This window comes from Euprymna scolopes, chromosome 20 (genome assembly GCF_053919585.1).
Source record: "Euprymna scolopes isolate OS-2025 chromosome 20, ASM5391958v1, whole genome shotgun sequence".
NCBI lineage: Eukaryota > Metazoa > Mollusca > Cephalopoda > Sepiida > Sepiolidae > Euprymna > Euprymna scolopes.
The window spans coordinates 77,533,312-77,561,044 of NC_136501.1; the positions used below are offsets into that span (position 1 = coordinate 77,533,312).

At 42.5% G+C, this 27,733-nt stretch overlaps 3 protein-coding genes across 3 annotated transcripts in view; all 3 read left to right on the forward strand.

Annotated features, from left to right (window-relative positions):
- Positions 1 to 915: 915 nt before the first annotated feature.
- LOC145241613 (uncharacterized) lies at positions 916 to 1,362 on the forward strand. Its single transcript, XM_080104699.1, has one exon. It carries the CDS (start codon positions 916 to 918, stop codon positions 1,360 to 1,362), a length of 447 nt encoding a protein of 148 aa, XP_079960825.1.
- A 9,876-nt stretch (positions 1,363 to 11,238) lies between these two features.
- On the forward strand, positions 11,239 to 11,781 carry LOC145241614 (uncharacterized). Its single transcript, XM_080104700.1, has 2 exons — positions 11,239 to 11,436; positions 11,521 to 11,781. Exons 1-2 carry the CDS (start codon positions 11,239 to 11,241, stop codon positions 11,779 to 11,781), a joined length of 459 nt encoding a protein of 152 aa, XP_079960826.1.
- A 1,527-nt stretch (positions 11,782 to 13,308) lies between these two features.
- The window catches only part of LOC145241467 (U3 small nucleolar RNA-associated protein 14 homolog A-like), a 137,499-nt gene continuing 123,074 nt past the window's right edge, over positions 13,309 to 27,733 (forward strand). Inside the window, exon 1 of the mRNA XM_080104449.1 lies at positions 13,309 to 13,445. The gene's annotated coding sequence lies outside the window, so the exon portion shown is untranslated. The remainder of the gene's footprint in view (positions 13,446 to 27,733) is intronic.

Here is a 27,733-nt window from a genome sequence, read left to right on the forward strand (position 1 = left end):
TTGAAGTCAGTTGGCTTGCTGTAACAAGTTTTTCTACTTGTCGTTCCAGTACAGTAAAAACGTTTGTCTCCATTGCCGACGAGAAAGACAACAGTCCATAACGGGAAACCCACGCACCGGAATACTAACCCATACTGCCCAAAGAATTTCATATTTATAAAATGGCCGATAACTCGTCTAAAAACCTGTGCCGGAGTGACCGAAGCAACCGGAAGAAGGGCGAATGGGTACGAAATAGAATCCATGGATGGACAAGTCTGTTTCCGACTCCCCACTCTGATAGAATATGACGAGATACCCAACAATAGGTCAGAGATCCCTACACCTGAGATAGCTCGCCATCATCCTCACCTTAAATCGTTAGCTGACCAGATTCCAGAGCTCGAACCAAAAGCTCAGATCATGCTGCTCCTCGGATGTGATATTATTAGACTCCACAAGGTTCAAAGACAGATCAACGGATCTCACAATGCCCCCTATGTGCAGAGACTTGATCTGGGGTGGGTGATAATAGGCAACGTCTGTCTCAGAGGAGTTCACGAACCTCTACATGTAGATACATTCTACACTATCGCCTTTGAAAAGGGAAGGGCCATAACCTTTGAACCATGCCTCAACACCCTGCTGGTGAAAGAAAAACATACCAACAGTCAAAATCACTTTCGCCCTGAATACACTACAGATAACCTCGGCCTCACAATATTCCAACAAACGAAAGAGGATAACCATCCAGCGCCCTCGATCGAAGACATTAACTTCACCGAAATTATGAAACAAAGAGTAAGAAAAGATCAATCTGGCAGTTGGATAGCTCCATTGCCATTCAAATAACCCAGACACCGCCTCCCGGATAACAAAGCTCAGGCAGTTAACAGGCTGACATCTCTTAGATGCACACTGCAGAGAAAACCAGAGATGCGAGAACACTTCTTTGCGTTTATGGGGAAAATGTTGAAAAATGGCCACGCCGAAGTAGCCCCTTCTCTTAAAGTAGGTGAAGAACGATGGTATTTACCGACCTTCAGCATCTATCATCCCAAAAAACCAGGGAAGATCCGGGTAGTATTCGATTCAAGTGCTCAGTACAACGGAGTATCATTGAATGACATCCTACTAAGTGGTCCCGACCTCAACAACCCCCTCATTGGAGTTTTCATCAGATTTCGTAGAGAGTTGGTAGCAGTGACTGCCGATATAGAGCAAATGTTCTACTGCTTCCTCGTCGAAACCGAACATAGGAATTTCTTAAGGTTCCTATGGTTTGAAAACAATGACCCCAACAAGGATATCATCGAATACCGGATGAGAGTCCATGTTTTGGGGAACGGTCCTTCTCCTTCAGTGGCGATTTACTGTCTTTGACGAGCAGTGGAAAGCGGACAGCCCAGCTATGATTCAAAGATCAAACACTTCGTCAACCGTGACTTCTATGTCGATGACTGTTTGAAATCTTTACCCGGCTCTGATGATATTGTATCTCTAATTCAGAAAACCCAAAACTTGCCGTCTCTAACTTAAAGCTGCACAAGATCGCCTCAAATACGAATGAAGTGATCGGTGCCTTTCCTTCTCAAGATCTTGTACAGTTTGCGTTAAACAAGCTGGTTTTCCAATCCGACAGCGTGTCGCCGTGAATGAGTGTAAACACATAATGGCGATTCGCCTGTTCTTTTATAAGGGGGATAACTCCACTTATGCCAAGTCTGAGCGAAAGGGCGATAACTCCTTTCTGGCCTCTACATGCCCCTCCCCCTCGTGACCACAAAAGCAAGTTGTTGTGGTCATCCTTTATGTGGAGAAATACCCGTGCGACTTCCCCCGCATTTGCAGCGACAAACCCCTTGGGGCTCTCGTCCTCCGACTTGACGGTTCCCTTAATGGAGGAGGACTGTATTTTTGGGTATCTCCTCCCGTGGTATCTTCCACTTCCATTTCTTCTTCATGCTCGCTTGGGGATTCCGTGTCGGCGTGTTGTTCCACCTCCATTGCCTCCTCCGGAGGTTGTTCCTGTGGGGTCTCCACATTTATAGGTGGGTTCGGGATTTCTTGTCTGATGTTACGAGGGCCATCCACTACCGGGTGTATTCTACGGAGAAACCGACGGTTGCGCAATATCACTCGATTGCTTCCATCGACCCGGACTTGGTACTATCGGTACCCCTGGGTCTCCACGATTCTCCCTGTCTTTGTCCATCGACGTGGGTGGTTCCCATCCTGGTTCTGGATCTGGACGTAATCTCCTACCTGGAGTTCCCGGAATGGGCGACTATGTTGGTTGTAATACTGCTCGTTCCTCATGTGTCTTTTGGCCATTGCTACTTCCCTTAGTTTGCCTATTTCTGTCCACTGTTTTCGAACCTGGTATTTGTCCCACAGGACAGGAAGGTGGTCTTTAATGACCCGACCATACAGCATCATGGCCGGGGACATGTCCAGATCCTGGACAGGCATGTTCCTATGGGTCAGTAGTGCTCGGGCTGCCCGATCATGGCACAGGCGTCCATAACTGTCCGTATTGTCCGCCAGTATACGTCTCGCGGTTTTGACAGCTAACTCTGCGCGGCCATTGCCTTGGGCATAATGCGCTGATGAGGTACGTTTTCGTATGCCCCAATTCCTCAAAAAGGAGTCGTATTCCTGGGATTTAAATGGTGGTCCACCATCCGATGAAATCTCTTCCGGTACGCCGTAGGTACAGAACCAAGTCCTCAAGGTATCGCACACCGTCTTGGCTCTTCCCGACGTCATTAGGGCCACTTCAACCCATCCCGTATACCTGTCTGCATATACCATAAAGTGTCTACCCTGCATCTGGACGAAGTCAACCACCACTTGTTGGAATGGAAATTCCGGGTCTGCTGGGGACATCAAGGGTTCCCTGGGCTGAGACGGTGCGATTTCATTGCACATGCGGCACTGGGCTCTTGTTTGCCTGATGTTAGCATCCAACCCTGGCCAGAATAGTCGTTGTCTCGCATTCGCCAGCATTCCGTTCACACCCTGATGAGCGGAATGAAGAGATTCCAATATCTCTGCGCGGAGTTGTCGAGGTATTAGGATTTTCTTCCCCTTGATGATCACTCCTTCCAGGCAATATAATTCCTCACGCATAGGCCAGAAGACTCAAACTACGGTTGGGATATTGTTACGTGACTGGGGGAAGCCATTTTGAATCAGCTCTTTCAAAGTCCTGCATTCTTCGTCTGTGGCTGCCGCAGCCACAATCCTTCCCCATGTGATGGCTCTTAACATAGTATCATTCTCGTACATCGATGTTAGGGCGGCTTTGACTGCGGTGTCAATGGATTGGTCCTGGTCTCTTGGTGGGGTGCCCGCTGGGTACCGAGATGCACAGTCAGGGGCCAAGTTGAGTTTCCCCGGTCGATGTTTTATCTTGAATTTATACATGAGTGACTTTTCCTTGAAGTTTAACAGCCGTGGGTTTTTTATATTCTCCAGAGCTCGGTCTGAAAATATCTTTACGAGCGGTAAGTGATCCACTGTAATCACCAAGTCTGGGCATCCGAGTATGAACATGCGTCATGATTACAACCCATAGATCAGAGCCAAGGCTTCACCTTCCACTGGTGCATATCGTGATTCCGCGTCGTTGGTAAAACGGGATCCCGCCAGGATGAGTTTCCAATGGCCATCCCTGTTAATGTAGACATTGGTTACCTCCCTTGCTTCAGTTACATGGTTACCTCCCTTGCTTGTGGTGATATAAATAGGAGTCGGCCATCTTGGTTTAGTCAGTTCGTTCGTACAGTTTAGACAGACTACAAGTGTCTCAACAAATGGTAGCAGAGATATCCCTCTGTGTGCGACAAAACGAAAAAAAAAAAAAAAAAAAATTTTTTTTTGTACAGCTTGTCTGTAGCACTAGACAGATCGGATATCGGATATGGCAACTTCGAACAAACAACCTCCATTGTTGGAGGGGGAGGATGTTTACGAGAACTGGAAACAAGACGTTGAAATGTGGTCGTTGTTCACGGATCTTTCTGAGGAAAAAAAAGGGCCAGCAGTGTTTTTGACGCTACCACCGAATATTAGAGAATGTGTCCGTGAATTGCCAACAAGTGACATCGGCGGACGAGATGGCTTGAAGATCTTAATAAAGAAACTGGATGACATATATTTAAAGGATGAACACACGTGCGCTTACATGACTTTTAAGGAATTTTACACTTATAAAAGATCGTCAGGTACCAGTATAAATGACTTTCTTGTTCGTTATGAGTTTTTGTACCAAAGATTTAAAAAATTCCACATTATTCTACCGGAAGGAGTGCAAGCTTTTCTTGTTTTGAACGCGGTTAACATATCGGAAGAGAACGAAAAATTAGCGCGGACAACGTATCAAAACATGAAGGAATCGATAAAGAAAGTATTTGGTGACATTTATCGTGATGAAAATGTACCGGCAGTGAAATCAGAGCCCGAAATCGTCAACTATAATTATTCTAAACCGGGTAACAACAAAAGGCGTTTTCGTCGAGGACAATCTAATCCATGTGACCGAAGTGGAAACGTGTTGTTGTGTTACAAATGTCAGTCTCCGAACCATCTAATTAGAGAGTGTCCTAGAAATACGCCCAGGTTTACGGAAGCGACAGAACAAATACACATTACGTTGTTCATTCAAGAAAATATTTATTTGAACATTACAAATGAAAAAATCTCAAATCTTGTAAAGGAAACATTTGGAATGGCAGTCTTGGATTCTGCTTGTACTCGCACACTGGCTGGCGAAGTGTGGCTTGATGTTTATTTAGATACTTTAAATGAAAGTGACCTGCAACTAGTGAAGTATACGAACTCAGACCGGAGTTTTTGTTTTGGTGATGGAGTGGCTGTCACAGCAATTAAAGTTGCTAAATTTCCGGTTACACTCGGAGGTATAAGAGTTTATATCGAAGCAGATATTGTGAAAAACGACTTGCCTCTTCTATTAAGTCACAAATCAATGAAGACAGCAGGAATAGTGCTAGATTTCCGGAAAGATATGTGCTGGATTTTTGATAAATGTATTGAACTAAAGACCACAACTTCAGGGCACTATTGTCTCCCCTTAACAAATAAGTTGTTGGATCATAGTGGTACTAAGAACATTGTATTACATGTTCAGAATTTTGGTCAGTGTTCTTTCACAGAAAAAAAAAAAAAAGCAGAAAAACTTCATCGACAGTTTGCTCATGCCTCGAAGGAAAAACTTGTTTCCTTGGTTAAAAAAAGTGGCAAATTCAATGACAAGGAATTTATAAAGGCGATTGAGGAGGTTTGTGAAAACTGTCAAATTTGCCTTAGATTTAAAAAAGCTCCACTGCGACCGGTTGTGGGATTGCCTCTTGGCAATAGATTTAATCACACAGTTTGCATGGATTTGAAAGAGTTCATCCACAATGAGGTGTGGATACTACATCTCATTGATGCCGCTACCAGGTATTCAGCGGCAACATTGATCAAAACAAAGAAGAAGGAGGAGATCATCAAAAACATCTTTATGATGTGGATTACCTATTTCGGATCTCCTGTTCGTTTTCTGAGTGATAATGGGGGTGAATTCAACAACGAACACTATAGACAGATGAATGAAAAACTCAACATAGAGACCTGTACTACTGCCGCAGAAAGTCCATTCAGCAACGGTACTGTAGAACGTCATAATTTGATAGTTGCTGAGGCAATGAAAAAAACAATTGACGATGAGAAGTGTGAACCTGAAATTGCCTTGGCATGGGCTATTTGTGCAAAAAATGCCCTCCTCAATTACTCTGGACACAGTCCAAATGAACTTGTATTCGGTTTCAATGTAAATACACCCTCAATTCTGACAGACCAGTTACCTGCTATGGAGTCCTCTACTACAAGTGACATGGTGAGAAAAAATTTAAATGCTCTCCATAGTGCAAGGAGAAACTTTTTGGAAGCTGAGTCCAGTGAGAGAATTAGGAGAGCTCTCAGGTCTAATGTCAGAACTTATGCTGATGAAGATTATGCTACCGGAGACCAAATCTATTATCGGAGGCAGGGTTTTAAAGGATGGCGTGGTCCAGCAAAAGTGTTAGGCAGAGAAGGCCAGTTTGTCTTAATCAGACATGGCGGAGCATTTTATAGGATGCATCCGTGCCAATTGATGAAAGTGAATAAAAACAACGAAAAAAGAACAAAAAAAGCTGAAATGCTGGGAAACACTACAGAAGGGAAGAATGAATACCTTACAGTTGAGGAGGAGGAGGAGTTGCAGAATCAAGTGGTAGAAAGTGAAGATATAGACAGAGAAGAAGTTGTTGATAGTTCTACCAGTTTAAGAGATAAGACTGAAAAACCTGGCCGAAATAAGACCATAACTTATAAAATAAATGGAAGTGGGGAGTGGAAGAAAGGAAAGGTTATGTCAGTACAGCCTAAATCAACTGGCAAATATAGTCATTGGATCAATATAGAACCTGAGGATGAAAACGAGGATCAAGTTTGTATCAACTGGAATCATATTGATCATTGGAGAGAAGTGCCCCAATATACTGAACAGGAAAATGTAGTCCTGCTCACCGCTGAACAAGAGCAGTCGAAAGCTGTAATGGATGCCAAGCATAAAGAAATAAAAAACATGAACACCTATGAAGTATTTGAATGTGTGCCATACACAGGTCAAAAAACAATATCCACAAGATGGGTGATTACTGAAAAATTCAAGGATAATCAGAAAACAATGAAAGCTCGCCTTGTAGCACGAGGCTATGAAGAAAATAGTAATCTGAAAACGGACTCCCCAACATGTAGCCGTGAAGCTATGCGAATGGTCATGCTAACCGCATCAATAAAGAATTGGATGCTGCAGACCATAGATTTTACCTCAGCCTTTTTGCAAGGTGGTATTTTAGAGAGAGATGTGTACCTGAGGCCACCATCTGATGTTTGTCCTAAATCTCAAGTGTGGAAATTAAAAAGATGCATCTATGGATTGAATGATGCTCCACGGGCATGGTACAAGAGAGTTACTCAGGCTTTGATTGAATTAAAAGGAGTAGCAAGTGCTTATGATAATGCATTGTTTTTGTGGCATGATATTAAAGGAAATTTGACTGGAATTCTTGCTATGCACGTGGATGATTTTGTTTTCTGTGGAAACACAGAGTTTGAAAGGGATGTGATTGCAACATTGAAAGAAAAATTTAAGGTGGGATCTCATGAAAGTGGAACATTCAAATATGTTGGACTGAATGTTAATCAACAGGAAAATGGGATCACTGTAGAACAAGATCTATATGTATCTTCCATATCTCCAATAGAAATAAGCAAAGGGAGAATACTGAGGAAAAATGATGAACTGAATGAAGAAGAAAAGCATGAGTTGAAGAGACTTGCAGGTCAGATGATGTGGGTTTCAACTCAAACACGCCCTGATATAGCTTTTGATGTGTGTAAAATGAGCAACACTGGAAAGCATCCCAAAGTAAAAGCCTTATTTGAGGCGAATAAAGCCTTATCAAAATTGAAATCCAAGAAGGGTTCTATAACATTTCCAAAATTGGGAAAGCCCTCAGATTTACACATTTTGTGTTATACTGATGCCTCTTATGCCAGTCTGGAAGATGGATCTTCACAGGGTGGTTTTGCTGTCTTTATTGGAGGAAGTACTGACAAAATGGCCCCCATGTGTTGGGCGTCAAAGAAATTGGACAGAGTGACAAAAAGCCCATTGGCCTCAGAGACTCTTGCTCTGAATGAGGGAGCTGATGCTGGTGTTTTGACTGCGGTTATGATACAAGAGGTATTTCAGTTATCTAAATTGCCAGACGTTCTCTGCAAGACAGATAATGCATCACTTGTGGAGACATTGAATTCCAACAATCTGGTAAGCGATCGACGATTGAGAATAGATGTAGCAAGGCTGAAGGAAATGAAGAGTAGAGGAGAGATACAGATAGAATGGATCAAGGGTTGTGATCAGGTCTCTGATTGTTTGACCAAGGCAGGAGCTTCGTCTGAGCTTCTAAGGGACTTGTTAAATCAGAAATAAATTATTCACTTGAGGACAGCAGCAATGTTAATGTAGACATTGGTTACCTCCCTTGCTTCAGTTACATGGTTACCTCCCTTGCTTGTGGTGATATAAATAGGAGTCGGCCATCTTGGTTTAGTCAGTTCGTTCGTACAGTTTAGACAGACTACAAGTGTCTTAAAAATCCCCACAACTCATGTTTAATTCCCCCTCACATCTGCAATGCTTTTGAAACAGAAAATACGATATCCCTGTTTTGCTGTAGTCTGTCGCGAGTCCTGTTGCTCTGTTCATTTCGAACGTTTGGATGCCTTTTTCAATTCTTTCCACTATTATTTTTTTCGACTCTTGGAATACCTGTTCCAGTGTCTCATCCCAATAAAATTTCCTGTCCTTTGTTTCCAGCAACTCTCGGAATGGGGCCATAACTTCGGCTTGTGAGAATGCATAGGAGACTTGGTTTACGAGTCCGAACCAGGACCTAACCCCAGTAATATTTGTCGGGGTGGGGAAGCTCAGGATGACTTCAGTCATTCTTCTTGTGGGTTTGACCCCGTTCGCTGTTACTTGAAATCCTGCGAACTCTATTTCCATGTCAGGAAAGTGAAACTTGTCTGGGTTAAACACAATCCCTCTATCGGCGCAGTGGTTTATATATTCAATTGTGTGCCAGAATGAGGATTCCATTGAGTTGTCCCACAGGAGACTGTCATCTATACACCGAGTTTTTCGAGCCATGTCCATGGTGATATCGTCAAATCGACGGGTGTAGCCATCTCCTGATCCATGGAATCCTTGAGGGGCTCGACAGTACCTGTATCGACCCCATTCAGTGATGAACGTGGTGGCGTTTTGTGCAGCTGGAGACAGCGGTAAACTGTGGTAACCGTTCCACGCATCGAGTACAGTCTTCCTGGTATGTGCAGGTATTACCGAGACCTGATTGAATGGGGACGAAGTGTGGTGCGTCTCCCTCATGGTCGCTTTGTTCAACTTTTGTAAGTCCACCGTCCGCCTTGGGGATCCATCCTTTTTTGGTGTGACCACCATTCTCGAGCACCAAGTAGTTGGTGTGCCTACCGGTACGGGTTCGATTATCCCCAGTGCCACGTCACGGTCTATATCTTGTTTCACCTTTTCCTTCCAATGATGGGGGACAGGTATTGGTGTGTGGATTGCCGTCGGTGTCGCATCTGGGAGGAATTTTATTTCTAAAGGTTTACCCTTCATTACTTGGAGTGGTTGGTGTGGACAGGTATTGAATGCGCTGGCCTTGAAATGTTCCTTTAGCCATTGCTCCAATTTTTCTCTGTTAATGTCGGTTGGCTCCAATGGGATTGCTGCTGGTTTCTTCGGAGCCGGTGCTCTGCGCGGACACCCGCAAGGGGCCGTCTCTTCTGTTTCCGCTGAGCTGCTTTGCGATAATGATGTAGGAAAATTGGATGGCAATAATTTCAGCTCCTTAAGTGCCGTTTGTGATAAGTAGAGCCCGGATGTGTTGTCAGACACATACACTGCCTGTCATGTTTCTCTTGATCCCACCTTAATATGTAAAAACAGGACCCCCTTTATGTGTAACTGGCTATTTGTTATACCCCTTATCCGATGGGTAGTTGGAACCAAGTACCCATTTGGGTACCCGAGGAGTCCTTGAATCTCGGGGCCAACAGAGCAAGTTTGGGCTCCTGTGTCCGCGAAGGCTCGGATGGCGTGGGTGCTCACTTTCATCGGCTTCTTTGGCACCCTTCCAAAGGTCGCATGGCACTTGTTCATTACAGTTACCTCTGCTGTAACTGAGGGAGGCGGTTCTGGGACGCCCACCTGGAACTGTTTCCCATTCCACTCAAGGTGAGGAATGTTTGCCGGTTGTCTCTCATTGTGTCTGTGAGTAGGGGTTTTATCCGTGGTGCAAAACATGAACGACTCCCCGCTTTTTATAGCCTCCGTTTTGGATCTATTAATTTTCCGGCACACCTTTTTAATGTGCCCTACTATTCCACAAAAGTGGCACTTGAGTCCCACTGCTGGGCAATCTTTCCGGTTCATCGATCCACCTCGGTGTGATGTTTTTCCGCAACCGTTGCAAGGTTTGGTGTCCCGTGGGTTCGACAGGGCCTTTGCCTCATGCATTTGTTGTACTTGATTCGACTTTTGTACCCCAGATATCGTGAGAGGTTGTGTGGTATCGGAAAAGTGTGGAGTTGCTTCGTCTGTTGCCTCCAGGCAAACCAACCGTGAAAACTTTAGATCCAAGGTAGGAAGTGTAGTTGCCTCTGCCAGTACCCTTCTCTGGTGTTCGATATTTCTTAACCCTGCCATCATTTGCCCAGCAACCATATCGTCTGAGTAATTAACCTGCTGCCGGCAAGTGGGTTCGTTCGGACACTGAATACGAAATTCACAAAATTTCGCCTGGCCATGTAACCTCGATAAAAAATGGGTCACTGACTCACCCTCATTTTGCTTCATGGAGTGAAACGTTTGTCGGTGGACTTCCTTGTGTAAGCCTCGAACGGCCACCAGTCGTATTTGGCAAAGAAGGAACTCTTCTGCCGCATTGTTGAGTCGTTCTGGTCCAATGAGCTCAAAAAGTAACCTGTTCGTTTCCGGTGTGCATGCTTCTCGCAGTTCGTTTCGAATTACAGCTGGATTTTCGAGTCTGCACATCTCCTTGTACCGTGACCAGGTGTCTAAAAAGAGTGCCCATTCGCTATCTGTTGAGTCCAGACCTATAGAAGGTCGCTGCATTCTTTTTGTTTGCGACGTGTTTGCTCGTCCGTGTAAGATGTCCTTCCGTAATTCGATGTTTTCTTTTTGTAACTCGACTAGTTGACGTAATAAGAAAACGTTTTCTTGTTCCATAGTGTAACAATATTTTTAGTCCAATGCTGCGATATAAGTATTTCACGGTTTAAAGTGACAATATGTTCGTAGCGCCATGTACAGTTTGCATTAAACAAGCTGGTTTTCCAATCCGACAGCGTGTCGCCGTGAATGAGTATAAACACATAATGGCGATTCGCCTGTTCTTTTATAAGGGGGATAACTCCACTTATGCCAAGTCTGAGCGAAAGGGCGATAACTCCTTTCTGGCCTCTACAGATCTCTCAAGTGACCTTCAGGAATTAGACTTAAGCAAAGATGTTCTTCCCACTCAACACAGTCTTGGCCTCAATTGGGATATCAAATTGGATACCTTTGTCTTCCGAGTGTCGGATACTGAAAAACCAATGACTAGACGAGGCGTACTGTCGACTCTGAATAGTCTCTACGACCCGCTAGGATTCGCTGTTCCGATCACCATACAAGGAAAATTTATCCTACGAAAAATCAACAAAGAGAATGGAGAGTGGGACGCTCCTCTAACTAAAGAACTGACGGAACTCTGGCTCCCGTGGAGAACGTCCTTAAAGGCACTCAATAATGTGGTAATTCCTAGGGTTCTCACATAATCTTCCCCTTCTAGTGCAACACAGAGAGAATTACATGTATTTTCCGATGCTTCTTCGAAGGCTGTGGCTGCAGTGGTTTACCTCAGAGTCACGAACAGTAATGGAACCAACCAAACAGGATTTGTGATGGGGAGAGCGAAGCTCGCACCACAGACCGAACATTCGATTCTGAGACTGGAACTTTGCGCCGCTGTTTTGGCAATCGAACTAGCTGAATCAGTTACCTCAGAAATCGACCTAAAGATAGATGGCACCATAGAGTATCGCGAATCCGAAAATCTTCCATTCCTGCTCAGTGGCAATACGTACGAACAGATCTAAACCCTGCCGACTGCATGACCAGATCAGTTCCTGTCGCCCACCTCTCAAGTACAACCTGGCTTAGTGGTCTTACCTTCCTCCTAGAACCCATTTTTGTGCAAAAACAAACTTCGATCTAGTAAAACCTTCCCTGGATAGCGAGATTCGCCCTGAGGTGTCTTATCTAAGTACATCTTCTTCAAACGCCCAATTTAGCACTCACCGTTTCACCAGATTTTCAACTTGGAGATCGCTTAACCGTGCCATATCATGTCTGATCCACATCAGTCTCACTTATCAAAAAACTGGTTCTACATTGACATGTGGTCACAAAGGATGGCATTTCTGCAAACAGACACGCACCATCACATAACTCGCCCAATCAAAGAATGCCATCATACGAGCAGTACAGGAAGAAACATACATCCAAGAAATCTCAAGCATAAAAAATAATACAGAGATCCAGAAAAACAGTGTGCTCAAAACTTTAGACCCATTTATTGACGAAGATGGCCTCCTACGAGTTGGCGGTCGGATTAAAAGAGCCAAGCTCGAAGACAATGAAAAGCACTCCATAATCATTCCAGGCAAGCATCACCTAGCCACCCTACTGATAAGACATCACCATGAGGAAGTCTGACACCAAGGACGCCTTTTCACCAAAGGAGCTATCTGCACTGCAGGATACTGGATAAGCGGAGGTAAAAGACGCATAAGCATGATCATCCACCATTGCGTCACTTGCAGGAAACTTCATAGCCCCACTCAAATTCAAAAGATGGCCGACCTTCCCATCGATCGCCTGTCTACTGAACCTCCATTCACCAATATTGGCCTAGACATATTCGGTCCCTGTTCCATCTCCTCACGCAGAACCAGAGGATGCTTAGCTTACAGCAAACGATGGGCAGCCATATTCACCTGCATGGCCATGAGAGCCATGCACATTGAAGTTATTGAATCTCTCGACACTTCCAGTTTTATTAATGCCCTTAGACGTTTCTTTTCTATTCACGGCCCGGTCAAACACATATGTTCCGACCGTGGCACTAATCTTGTCAGCGCGTGCAAGGAATTGAATATTGCCTCAAATATGACGACTCCCATCAACAAATATTTAGCCGAACAAGGCTGTATTTGGACTTTCAATCCCCCACACGCCCCACACATGGGTTGCACCTGGGAAAGGATGATAGGTATAGCCAAACGAATTTTAGACTCTATTTTCCTACAAGAAGGGCATAGAAAATTAACGCACAAAGCACTCACCACCTTAATGGCAGAGGTGAAAATATCTCGACAGAATAGCACGAAATTTCTCCTTAGACCCATCACAGAAATAATTCTATTACTTGCCCCAATGAATAAAAATTTAAAAAAAAAAAAAAAAGAGGTAGTGGCGTACAACACCATATGGGGAGTGTTCTGTTCCCATTTAACAGTTTAGATAAAATAAAAGATAATTGTGACTTAAGAGTTAAGCCCCTTACGTCTTGCTGGGTAGAAAAGAAAAACAACTCAGAGTGATCCCCCTTTGCGCCCCAGAGTTATCTCCCTTTGATCTTTTCTCCTAGAAAGGTACTATTTAGTTGGACACCGGACAAGTAAACAGTAGCTTTTAGTGACCGCATGGAATCAAGGTATTCAAATGTGATGTAATCCCATTGCATCGGCAGAAATAAACGGTATGTCAAACTTATATTAAAATATTTAGGACTATTTCATATTAAGAACATTTATCTGGCCCTATTTTCGAATTTTGTTGACATTTTATCTTCGTCGGAATTGTGACATTTTTCTTTTCCACGCATTTCCTAATCGTTTGTTTTTCTCTCTCTTCTTCCTTTTCAGTTTTTACTTTCTTCTTAAATAAATATACCTGTTGATATTAAAACGACTATATCTTCAGAGTTCCTTTTTGAAGTCAGTTGGCTTGCTGTAACAAGTTTTTCTACATGTCGTTCCAGTACACTCAGGTATTGTGGTGAGGAATAGATCTAGAAGTGAAAAAAGCTGAGGTTAACGATCTGGTAGGCGAATTGGAAACATTACTGTGTATGTGAGGGAATAGGCTATAGAGAAGCTATTAGTAGAGCATCCAGCTGCATCTGTGCAACCTGAGAAACCAAGCCAATTTGTATGGTGCACATTAAAGTCACCAAACACATGTATTTGGGCGTTACTATCTAAAGAGAGTGCTTAGGGTACAATCCTGACTTGAGGTAAAACGATAGAGAAGATATAAGTAACTAATGCAGTGATGAAATGTTAGTTGAAAGTGCATAAAGGCCTCGTCATCTGATTCAAGATATTTCTCTCTAGTTTAAGGAAGGGTACTATGAATATAGACTCCAAGCCCGTGCATATATCTATCCGAGTCCTTACAGCAAAGAAGGAGGTATTGTGTTATGTTAAAGTAGTTACAGGGGATTGAACAGTGTAAGTTTGTTTCACTTAATGCTAAGATATCCGGGGAGTTTATTAAAAGTAAGACTGTACATTATTTATATTACCTCTGACCCCACGGATATTTATGAAAGCGAGCCTCAAGGGCAGTGGCGAATTGGTTTTGTTCGGGTGGTTATCTAGTTTTATTGTGATATTTGTTTGGGTTGTCATTTCATTACGTTTTTGTTTAATATCAGGTTAGGGGAAGAGTGTTGAGCAAAGTGGGCCGGTTTTGACACCAAGTATACACACAGTGGCCCGTTAGCTGAGTCTTGTCTAGAAGTTGTGGTCTTGTGAAAGCCCACCAGATATAACAACAGGGTCCCTTTCTATGCGTGGCATAGCACTACAACTCTCCTGATATTATACAACTGATGAAAGAGCAGTCAGCATTACCAAAGAGTTAGGGCTCCTGTACTGTCAGTCCGAAACAGCAGCCAGACAAACTATCAATCAGTCACCCTCAACCTCTCAGACAAGACCGGGCCAAATAAGTCGTGTAAGCACAAGTGGCATGCAAGCAAACCCAATTTTCTCAGTTTCTGGGAGAAAGAGTGAAATTTAAAATAGGGAATAGGGGAACAGTGGTCAATGTCCTAGTCAGAAAACAAGGCCAAGCACAAGGTGGCTTTGGTGAGTCCTTGGTACTGTACCTCTAGTTTAACTAATAGACAAAGAAAAAGTGTGAAAGCTGGCGATAGAAAGCCTATCTACTCCTTAAGCAAGTTAGGTTTGCAAACCAGGAATTTGTTCGAGTCACAAGCTCAAGGACCATGACTGAGGAGGCCTTCTTCCGCCAGTTTTATTATCAGTTTTCTTTGTCTTAGATGGATGATCTGACAAAATTTATGGGTCCATCACACCAAGAGGGGTAACGATGCGCCTGGTTTCTACACCAAGTATTTTTGCGCCCCCACATGAATGAAGATAGTGAGTATCTTACTTTAAAGTTTTTCTCTATTCTTCATAAATAAGGGGAGGATTAGAGATAGATTCCCCTTTTACATTTACAAGAAATTATATCTTTCAAGTACTGCGAGAGAACCAATCTGCTCTAGCAACTAATTTGTTTTAAAATAAATGAATAGGATATTAATAATAATTACTTGAATATGTAAGGGAATATAAAGCAAAGAAACCAAAAGAAATGGTGGAACTAGATCCATGTAAAGAGGTTACACACGACACAGATATATAGATGCACTTAACTTGGTGTTCTTCGAGCGATTCACGTTGGTTTAGCTAAAAGATCAGTGTCTCTACTTTGAATGAATTGAGGTGCAAAAAATTAGCGCTTGTTTGAGAGCAGTAAGAGGGAGGGAGAGAGTATCTGCCTTAAGACCCAAAATGTGTGCTTTGATTTTAATACTTCCTTCTTTTAATTAATTGAAATGGTATAATTTTCGATTTCTGTATTAATCATCTAAAATATACAAACTCATTTACCAAAGATGATGGATGCTAGTGTTATGTAATGGATGGCTGGAACCATCCGATACATAACTGGAAAGAAAAAACTTCTTTAAAACAAGATAATAAAAGATTTAAAAGGTGGGCATCGAATAATCGATTGTTCACCAGTCGAAACGAAAAAGTGATCACGTCGTAAACAAAGAAATCGGATGACGATTTTTTTGTTTACAAAACAAGGAACGTGACATTCCTTGCAACTTTGGCATGTATACAAAGTAAGCATGAGAGTTAAATTCACGTGTATCGATAAAGCCAATAGTCGGTCAGTTGAAGAGAAATCGGTCACGATGGCTCTAAGTCAAGAGGTGGCGAAAAGTTGTCAAAACGTGACCAACAGACACGCGCACTGGTATCGAGCAGTACGATTGACAGATCGCGTGGATTGGAAAAAACCAAGCGAAAAACATGCTAATATAAGCGGTGATTTTTGGAGTCTAACCAGAAGAAGAAGGAGGAGAGAAGAGAAGAAGAGAGAGACGCCAATAGGAAACGTGCGATTGTCGAGAGTATAACGTTTCCACACACCCCTCTCCATCACTGAAATGAACAGTAAGCCACACTGTTAAATTTTGAACTATTGAAAATCACTGTGTAAAACGAGAAAATAATTTCAAAACAAAATATATTTTTATATAAAAAGCCAGTGTGTCTTACGTCTTGATTTGTTATGCTGAGTTACGTCTGACCTTGTGTGCATGTTAATTTCTTTTGAGTCGGGAACGCTGTTATGACAAGCAATGACAGCTACAGAAAGTCGAGAGCGAAAAAAATGCACAGTCAAGGGGGAAATAACTCTGTCGTCTTAGCCGTTACCATAACAACCAGAAAATTAAACAACTAGACGATCAATAAAAGACGGCTACTGGGTTTTTGTTGCAGCGGGGAACTAACTAACAATGACCGTTCCCAACCTAGGGGTCCTGGCGCTATATAACAAAAACCTATTTGGCGCCGTGAACCAGTTTTGCATCAGCGATGCAAAAGCCGAACCTGGGGTATATATAATAAAAACTAATTGGTGCCCTACGACCGGTTCACTAATACCTTTAAAAAAAAAAAAAAAGAAAAAACTCTTACATGAAGAAAAAAACTCTTACACGGAAAAACTCTTACACGGAAGAACTATTACACGAAAGAACTCTTACACAACAAAAACAACGGTTGCCACACAAACAAAAGACTAATCCGACCAAAACAAGGAGAAAAATGCACGCAAGGAAAAGGCAAGGTCAGTGATTTTTTCAATATTTTTCGTAACCTCAGCTCTAAAATTTGTGTTGAAAAAAAAAAAAAAAAATTTTTTTGTTTTTCTTTAATTCTTTCTCATAATAATTAGGGTATCGAGTAAATAATTTTCAAAGATGGAGCAGCATATTTTTACAGATTTCGCGCAGATCCTAGGGGCTGAACTACACAACGTAGGGAAGGCCATTTCGAACTCTCTGAGGGGGGAGGCGTTATTAGCGAAAATAAAAATTTTAGACTCTCGACAATCGCACGAATACAGTAGGTGGCTTAGTGATATAGATAAGTATAGTAGAATAATTAGACAAACGGAGGAAGAGAAATGTCAGTTAGCATTATTAACTACGGCTGGCCCAGTGGGACAGTTTGTTTCAAGTCTACTAACCAACAATGCGAGTTTGGCATGGGTAGACTTGAAACAAGCTTTAGATAATTATTTTGGAGTTCAGGCAAATCCTACCAAATTTATGAGGGAGTTGGCAAATATTAGACAGGGTAGGAGCGAAACTCTGCAGAACTACATGCAGAGGTTAGTGCGCTTAGCTGAAGGTTCGTATGGTAGCCTAGATACGAACGATGTAGTAGTGAAAAGCCAAGTGATAGGTTTCTTCATAGAGGGGCTATATGACAGAGAAATCAAAATCGCTGTTATGAGGGAGGAACCATCGGACCTCAAAGCAGCCTATGAAAAGGCCCTAATCGAGGAACGGTGGCAAACCCATATAAGAAGCAATGTCCGAGAAGAAGAACCTATGGAAATTAACTATAGTAGACGCCAGAAGAACGTAGAAGCGATAGGGAAAAAGAGATTCCCACAACCAGATAGGGGGCATGGGAATTATAGAGGATTTAATAGGGGACCCGGCTTCAAGGCAAGAGAAACGGAGAGCCCTTGGCCAGGGATTAAGTGTTTCAATTGTGGCAGAAAAGGCCATATAGCTAGGAACTGCACTTTCCCTAAGTCGGGAAACGAGCCACCCCCACTCGCAAGACGCCCAGCGAGAGGAAGGGGGGGGGTGAACAGACGACGATAGTAGGACATATGGGCGCCGCTAATTGCATCCCTATTAAATTAGAGAAAAATAAGTTTAGAGCACTAGTAGACACTGGCGCAGAAATTTCGGTAATAAAAAGTACCGTGTTAGAAGGGCTCAGACAGAAGCCTGAGATAAAGAAAGAGATGAATTTAAGGACTGCAAACGGGTCACCTCTCTTAGTGCAAGGAGTGGTGCGTTTGCAGATTAAAGTAGGAAGCCAGTACATTCGACATGATTTTGTAGTGACGGAAAACCTAAATAGGAACGTCATATTGGGCCGAGACTGGCTCAAGCAAAATGGTGTTAGAATGTACTTTGATTTAGGAGCAATTCGATTAGGCGGCGAGTACATAGCGCTGCAAGAAGAGGCTCATATTTCTAGTATAGTTAGATTAAGACACGATGTCACCCTAAAACCGCAGCATTTACATGCGTGCACAGCTCGTGCCGGAATGAAAAACAGTCAGGGTTTAGACTACGAAGTAGTACAAATAGATAAGGGCTTCCTAAGTGATTTAAGTGGTGTATCAGTAGCGAACACAGTAGTCACAATAAAAGGTAGGAAAAGCTTTCCCTTACTAATCATGAATAGTACAAATCAGACAGTAAAATTAAGGAAAGGTTACAAGATAGGTACATGTAGTAGAATAGAAGTAGTGATGGCGATATCAAAGCCAAATAAACAAAAGAAGTCGGGAAACAAGAGTAACCTCGACGGCATAAAGGTGCCGGAGGAATTTAAGAAAGATGTAGATAAAGTCCTGCGACGAAACACAGATTTATTCATCACAGGATGTAGTAAAAAAAAAAAAAAAAAAAAAAAAATCGTGCAAACCTTTTACCACTGGCAACGCCCGCTTCAGAGAGTGAAAGAAGGAAGAAGAAGAAGAGAATGGCCACTACGTCTATTTATAGACTAGAGATCATGGGAAGAGTATGCAAATAACTTTGGACGGTTTTGTCCTATAAAAAGCCTGTATTTGGGAGAGAGGGTGTCTTTTTTGTTTGGCAGAAGCAATTGCTGTCAGAAGTGCATTGGACTGCAGGATTGAAGAGTGAAGATTGAGTTGTGGGGTCATTGTATTTAACAACAAGCTATTTCGGCTAAGAACAGATCATGGAATCTGGGATGATTGGGAGAAGGTGATGTAGTCGGATGGATAAAGAAAGTAAAACTGGTGGCTAAGCTTCAACATGTGCCAGACGTTGCCAGTTTTATTCCACTTTTTTTGCAGGGAGATGCACTCGCTCTCTATCTTGGGATGAATAATGCAGAACAAGAAGATGCAGAACTGATAGAGATGAGACTCGTGACCACCTTCACTGAGGGGCCTTTTGAGGCATACGAAAAACTGCAACGATTCAAGTGGACAGGAGAATCGGTGGATGTTTATGCTAATAAAATCAAAAGATTGGCTGGACTGGCGGGATATCTGGGAAGAGGGCTGGAACATACAGCCAAACTGGCATTCATAACTGGATTCCCAGACGATGTATCTGTGGCATTACAGCAGCTACCAAACATAGAGAGAATGGATGTCAGCAAACTGATACCGACTGCACGGCTTTTAGTCAGCAAAAGGGTCGTAGAAACTCGGACATTGGCCGCAAGTGCGCAAACTAATGAGACTAATAAGGGAAAGAAAGAATCAAGCCTTCAGTGCTTTAGATGTCAAGGACTGCACCTAAAAAAAGATTGCACAGAGATCCCTAGGGCCAGGGCAACATGCTACAATTGTGGAAAATTTGGCCACATTGCGAGATATTGTCCTCAGATTCAGGGAAACGGGCAAGGGGGAGCTTCTGCGCTGCAAGCTACCCTAGCAATGAAATGAAGGCGCGATACTGGCCTCTTCCTATAATAGAAGTAGAGGTGAATGATTCTGTAATGACTGCACTTGTCGATACTGGGTGCACCACTACTTTAATCAATTCCAAACTTTTGAAGGGATATGGAAGGAGCGGTACAGTGAAAGCAGTTGATGGGAGGAATATAGAATGTAAAGGAGCCAGACAAGTGGAGATAAAAGTCTGTGGAATGCACGTAAAGGTGAGGGCAATCTTGATGAATCACATCGTTGATGGGATCGACGTCATAATTGGAATGGACGTGATTAATGAGCTGGGAGGTGTAACTATAAAGAAAGCCAAAGTGAAGTTTGGAGATATACAATGTGCCGTGGCTGCCCATCAGCTGAATGTTTGCAAAATCGAGGATAAAGACTTTGAAGCAAACTTCAATGGAGATAAATGGACAGTAAGATGGACATGGAAGGGAGAGCCTCCAGTATTGCAGAACAAAGTCCAATATTGTAAAAACTCTCTGGAAGGCGATAAGAAATTAGAATTCGAGAAAGAGGTGGAAAGATGGATATCGGATGGTATTCTGTTACCATGGAAAGGAGAAAGAAAAGGCGTGTTGCCATTGATGGCAGTATTTCAGGCCACAAAAGGGAAAGTTAGGCCAGTGTTCGACTTTCGTGAGTTGAACCGTTTTGTGGCGTGTCATACAGGGAGTGACATAATAGATGTATGTGATGAAAAGATAAGAAAGTGGAGACAGTTGGTAGGAGGGACCGCAATAGTGGACCTTAAGTCTGCCTACCTGCAACTACATGTGGCAAAGGAACTATGGTAGTACCAGCTGGTCTGTTATAAAGGAAAAACCTATTGCCTAACACGATTAGGATTCGGACTTAATGTCGCACCAAAGATTATGGCAGCCATTTTAAAAACAGTATTAAAGAAAGGAAGTAGGACGAAAGAGGCCACTGATTCATACATTGATGATATAATGGTAGACGTAACGAAAATATCGACACAGGAAGTTGTGGAACATTTGAAGGGGTTTGGGTTAGCAACAAAATCTCCGGAATCCCTGGACGGAGGAGCGGCACTGGGCCTTAAGCTTATGAAAAATAAGATGGGTGCACTAATGTTCAGGAGAGGCAACGAGATCCCAGAGATGGGAGGAGAAATTAGTAGGCGGGAGCTATTTTCGATCTGTGGTAAATTATTGGGGCACTATCCAATTGCTGGATGGCTGCGATTAGCATGCAGTTATGTGAAAAGAAGAGCAAATGGAATGGATTGGGAAGAAAAGGTTGATTGCAGAACCATGAAAGTGATGCAGGAGGTTCTAGCTGAGGTGAAAAAAGAAGACCCTGTTAATGGCGCTTGGCACATACCTGAAGTGAGCACAGGAGTCGTGTGGTGTGATGCAAGCAATGTTGCAACTGGCGTGGTTGTCGAGATTGGCGGTGTGGTGGCGGAAGATGCAACTTGGCTGAGGAAAAGTGATGACTTTAATCACATTAACATAGCTGAATTAGATGCTGTTCTAAAGGGTGTCAATTTAGCTATCAAATGGAGACTGACAAATATTGAAATAAGAACTGATTCAGCCACTGTACTCAGTTGGGTGAACTCTACTGTGGAGGAGAGTGGCAGAATACAAACAAAGGGTGCCGGAGAAGTGATAATAAAGCGGAGATTAGGGATGCTTAGAGAGTTGATGTCTGAATTGAAACTGCAAATAAAAGCAGTGTTTGTGCCTTCTGAAAGAAACAAGGCAGATGCGCTAACACGGATAAAAAAACAGTGGTTAATTGAGAAAGAGGAGGCGCCGATATGCTGTCTTGGAATTGGAGAAATTAAAGAGTTGCATGACATGCATCACATGGGAGTGGAGAGAACATTATATTTGGTGAGGCAAGTGGATCCGAATGTAAAACGGGAAGAAATTCAGATGATAGTAAAGAACTGTGTTCGGTGTCAATCGATCGATCCTGCCCCAAATATACATAATCCTGAGGAAATTGGAGTTTTAACGAACTGGACGAGACTAGCTATTGACATAGCACACTACCGAGGGGGAGCGTACTTATCAATAATTGATTGTGGGCCAAGTAGACTGGCGATATGGAAGGAACTGCGAGTGGAAACCGCATCTGCAGTTGCAACTGAATTAGAAAAGGTGATGCTTGAACGAGGTCTAGTAAGGGAGGTGATAATGGACAACGGCACTGTTTTTCGCTCAGAAATCTTTCAGACGATGCTAAAAAAATGGAAGATTAAAAGTTATTACAGGGCAGCCTACAGACCTGGAGGAAATGGCATTGTGGAGCGACATCATCGGACCGTGAAAGAAATAGCTGAGAGAGGAAGAATATCGCCTGAAGAGGCCACATTTTGGTACAACATGTCCCCTAAGGTCGGGCAAAGAGATGACACAGTACCACATAGAGCAATCTTTAATTACGAATGGAGGCATCCTAGAGACATGTCACCGGAAATTAATGATCAAGGACCAGCCAGAATCCAAATAGGAGAAGAAGTTTGGGTGAAACCGCCTAATGCCCGATGCACAACGCAGTGGGGAAGAGGAGTGATAACAGGAGTGCAATCCCCAAACAACTTAAGTGTCAATGGAATGCCACAACATGTTTTAGATTTAAGGCATGTGGTCCATTTAGGTGATGAGGATGGTGGTACTGAGCCAGGGAGTGATGAAGATGAACCGGTGCCGATGCAGAGACCGCAAAGAGAACGCAATGCACCGATCTGGACACGGGATTATGAGATCTGAATGATCTTTAATGATCATGGGGGCGTGTAGTAAAAAAAAAAAAAAAATTGTGCTAACCTTTTACCACTGGCAACGCCCGCTTCAGAGAGTGAAAGAAGAAAGAAGAAGAAGAGAATGGCCACTGCGTCTATTTATAGACTAGAGATCATGGGAAGAGTATGCAAATAACTTTGGACGGTTTTGTCCTATAAAAAGCCTGTATTTGGGAGAGAGGGTGTCTTTTTTGTTTGGTAGAAGCAATTGCTGTCAGAAGTGCATTGGACTGCAGGATTGAAGAGTGAAGATTGAGTTGTGGGGTCATTGTATTTAACCACACAGAGGATAAAAACTTAGGCCGAACTGACACAGTAGAGATGAGGATCGATACAGGAAAAAACGATCCTATAAAGAAAAACCCTTATAGAACACCTTTCAAGCAGCGAGAGGAAGTTAATATAGCACTAGAGGAAATGCTACAGGCAGGGGTTATAGAGAGGTCAAACAGTCCGTGGAGTTTCCCGATAGTACTAGTAAAAAAGAAGGACGGAACGAAGAGGTTCTGTGTAGATTTTAGGGCCCTGAACAAGATAACAAAGAAGTATGCTCGAGCGCTACCAGTAATTGATGATATACTAGCTTCGCTTGGGTCAGCAAAATACTTCTCAAAGTTGGATTTGAAATCAGGGTATTGGCAGGTAAAGTTGAACGAAAAGGATAAAGAGAAAACCGTGTTCACCTGTCATAGAGGACTGTTCCAATTTAATGTAATGCCATTCGGACTTGCTAACACTCCAGGAGTGTTCCAAGAGTTAATGTCCGTAGTATTACAGGGACAGGAAGAATTCGCCGTGCCTTATTTGGATGATATTTTAATATTCTCCAAAACAAAGAAGGAACATGTTAGGCATATAGAAAAGGTGCTAGGTAGCTTATGTAGGCATAACTTAAGGTTAAAGGCGGCGAAGTGTGAGTTTTTCGGCAAGGAAGTGCAATATCTGGGATTCCGAGTGAGTGAGAAAGGTATCCAGCCGGATGGGGACAAAGTTAAAGCGATTCAAGCAATTTCGACCCCGACCACTGTGAAGCAGGTTCGATCCTTTATAGGCATGACATCCTATTACAGGCGGTTTATCAAGGATTTTTCCGTAATCGCCGAACCGTTAATTCGGTTAACTAGGAAGCATGCATGTTTCTGTTGGGACGATGCATGTCAGTCTGCTTTTAATCGATTGAAATCGAAGCTTGCAGAGATGGTGACGCTGGCATACCCAGACACTAGCAAAGGGTACAGACTATACACAGATGCCTCCGATTATGCGATCGGAGCATCCTTGTCTCAAATGGTCTACGACCCAGAGGAGGGTCGGGAGATAGAGAAACCCATTTATTTTCTATCTCATAAGTTGTCAGATACCCAGACTAGATGGTCAACGATAGAGAAGGAAGCATATGCGATTCACTATGCTTTAAATAAGTTGAATCACTACTTACACAGTGCTACGTTCACCATCTACACGGATCACAGACCATTGGAGTACTTGCTGAAATCTCCGATACAGAATAAAAAAATACAGACGTGGGCTTTGAGTATGGCTGGCTATGATTGCACCATACAGTACCTGAAAGGAAAGGATAACGTCTGTGCGGATCTCTTATCCCGTGCGGTAAATGCGAGTCGGGATGAAGACGATCCTCTAGTAGAAATAGATGATAGGAATTACACGGTGAGTGCAATAAACTCAAATCGTTTTGAACCAAGAGAGTTTGTATCGCATAAGGATGACGAAGACTCACCAGTAGAAAGCGAGCGTCCTACACTATCAGGTTTGGATATGTGTAAAGAACGAGACGCCGATAGTCAGATCGTCGAATTAAAGAAACGGATGAGGAGCAGTAAAACGTCCAAGATGGAAGAAAAAAAGTACATCATAATGGACGATATCGCATATTATTTATCGCAACCCGACGACGATCCATTAGTTAGATTATATATCCCGTCACATTTGAGGATGAAGGTATTGAATCAATACCATGATGAGAATGGTCATATGGGTGTGGAGAAAATGTTCCACGCCATTAAACAGAAGTATTTCTGGCCGGGTTTGTTCAAAAAGGTGAACGAACACATAGGGAAATGCGTCCCATGCCAGACCAGAAATTTGAGGAAGCAATTACCTCAAATGCAGGAGACCGACATACCTTCTTTTCCTTTTGCTAAGATTGTATTGGATATTTCCGGACCCTATCCTAGGACTTTGTCAGGCAATCAATACATAGTCACATTCATCGACATGTATAGTGGTTGGCCTGAGGCTTTCACTGTGCCTAATAAAAAGGCAGAGACAGTGGTGCATCTCTTAATTGAGGAAATATTTCCCAGATTTGGTGCACCATTGCAGTTACTTACGGATAACGGACCGGAGAACGTCAATGGGATCATGAAAAGGGCGTTAGAAGAGCTTAATGTTGATCACGTGACCACCTCATTTTACCACCTGCAAAGTAACGGGAAAATAGAAAGATTTCATAGGACGATGCATGACGTACTAGCAAAGAAAATAGGGGACAATGACCGTTCGTGGGACATGTACTTGAACCAGATGCTGGCTGCTGTAAGGTTTCATGTCAGCGAAACAACAAAGTACTCCCCCTATTATTTGCTCTATAATAGAGACGTTGTCTTGCCGTTAGACAACATACTGAGGCCGCGTAGAATTTACTACGGGGAAGAGGATCATGAGATCGCTCTGCAGGACATGCATCGGACCTTTACAATAGTCAGAAACAATGTAAAGAGAGCTAGGAAGAAAATGATAGATAGGGCCAACAAGAAAACGAAAGCAGTCGATTTTCAAATTGGTGATTTAGTTTATTATAAAAATAATAGGAAAAAGGGAAAGCTAGACGTAAGATGGTCTCCATATTATGTAGTCATAGAAAAGACAGGGCCAGTCTCGTATAGGATTAGAAGTCAACTGACAGGGGTAGTAACGAAAGCCCATGGGGAACACCTCCGAAAAGCAGAACTGGAGGAATGGGATATCCCCCAATGAGCAAGAGGGCTGTAGAAAAACTACCCTGTCAGCACTGGTAGAGGATAGTAGTACCGATAGGGAATCCTCTAGTGGGGAGGAAGAAAATTATCCCCAACAGAGCTATCGCCATCAACGGAAATCCCCAAGTCAGGAAAACAGGGTCCCGTTGATGGAACGGAAAATAATAACACGCAGCATGACGGCTGAAAGGGCTAAGGAAATTAATGAGATATCAGAGGACGATATATTAGACTTAGTGCCCAGGTTGTGCGGTGTTGATTATGATAATAGGGACCAGCCAACCGTAGCTAGGGCTAGCACGAGGGTTGGGAACTCAAGTTATAATCAAGCTGTAGGTCGGGAGCGTGGAACAGGATGTTTGGACTGGGTAAGAAAGTTACTCTGTCGATGTTAAGCAAAATCCTTATCAAGGGAGTTCGGAGTTGCTACCAACATTTAGGATCCTGGCGTTCTGGTCGAAATTTTGTGCGATATGCTGCCCACATTTTAATTAAAGGGCAGAGGTAGTGGAAAATATTGGACAAATCGACCACTTTGGTAAAACGAGTAAAGTTGCAGCGTAAATTTCGCTGTTAAGTGCGGACGATGCACTTATACCAAAGGGAGACCTTGTGCTTTCTTGTGTTGCTATATTATTTTTTTTTTATTATGTTTTGGTTATTATTTTTTTTAATTGTTTTTTGTGTTTGTATGGAATCCATCGCAAAAATTGTGACATTTAGAACATTGTATTGGAAATATCGATGGACCGACAGACGAAACAAGATTGAAAAAAAAAAATGGTTAATGGAGGGATGTTATGTAATGGATGGCTGGAACTATCCGATACATAACTGGAAAGAAAAAACTTCTTTAAAACAAGATAATAAAAGATTTAAAAGGTGGGCATCGAATAATCGATTGTCCACCAGTCGAAATGAAAAAGTGATCACGTCGTAAACAAAGAAATCGGATGACGATTTTTTTGTTTACAAAACAAGGAACGTGACATTCCTTGCAACTTTGGCATGTATACAAAGTAAGCATGAGAGTTAAATTCACGTGTATCGATAAAGCCAATAGTCGGTCAGTTGAAGAGAAATCGGTCACGATGGCTCTAGGTCAAGAGGTGGCGAAAAGTTGTCAAAACGTGACCAACAGACACGCGCACCGGTATCGAGCAGTACGATTGACAGATCGCATGGATTGGAAAAAACCAAGCGAAAAACATGCTAATATAAGCGGTGATTTTTGGAGTCTAACCAGAAGAAGAAGGAGGAGAGAAGAGAGAAGAGAAGAAGAGAGAGACGCCGATAGGAAACGTGCGATTGTCGAGAGTATAACGTTTCCACACACCCCTTTCCATCACTGAAATGAACAGTAAGCCACACTGTTAAATTTTGAACTACTGAAAATCACTGTGTAAAACGAGAAAATAATTTCAAAACAAAATATATTTTTATATAAAAAGCCAGTGTGTCTTACGTCTTGATTTGTTATGCTGAGTAACGTCTGACCTTTGTGTGCATGTTAATTTCTTTTGAGTCGGGATCGCTGTTATGACAAGCAATGACAGCTATAGAAAGTCGAGAGCAAAACAATGCACAGTCAAGGGGGAAATAACTCTGTCGTCTTAGCTGTTACCATAACAACCAGAAAATTAAACAACTAGACGATCAATAAAAGACGGCTACTGGGTTTTTGTTGCAGCGGGGAACTAACAATGACCGTTCCCAACCTAGGGGTCCTGGCGCTATATAACACTAGAAAAGAGATGGGTATTTTCAATTTTTCTATTGTGTCTATACATATATTGCTAACTATTACTAATATATTACATATATTGCTAACTATTACTAATATATTACAAATAAGATGGCATGCGAGATAAATATGGGAAAATAGTTTCAAAGGTGTAGATAGCACGGAATATAGAAATGGAATAAAATAATACAATAAAATAAATTAATTTTTTAGTAATTTTAAAAGTAGATTAAGGGATGATTAAAATTTTTAAATAGATTTAAAGCTTTTTTTTAATGCAAGTCCATCTTACAAAATTTGATTATCATATTTTACTGTATAACATGGGGAGTAGACTCGCCAGTCAATTCAGGAGTTTGGTTACATAAATACACCATAATTACATTTAAAAATACGAATAATTT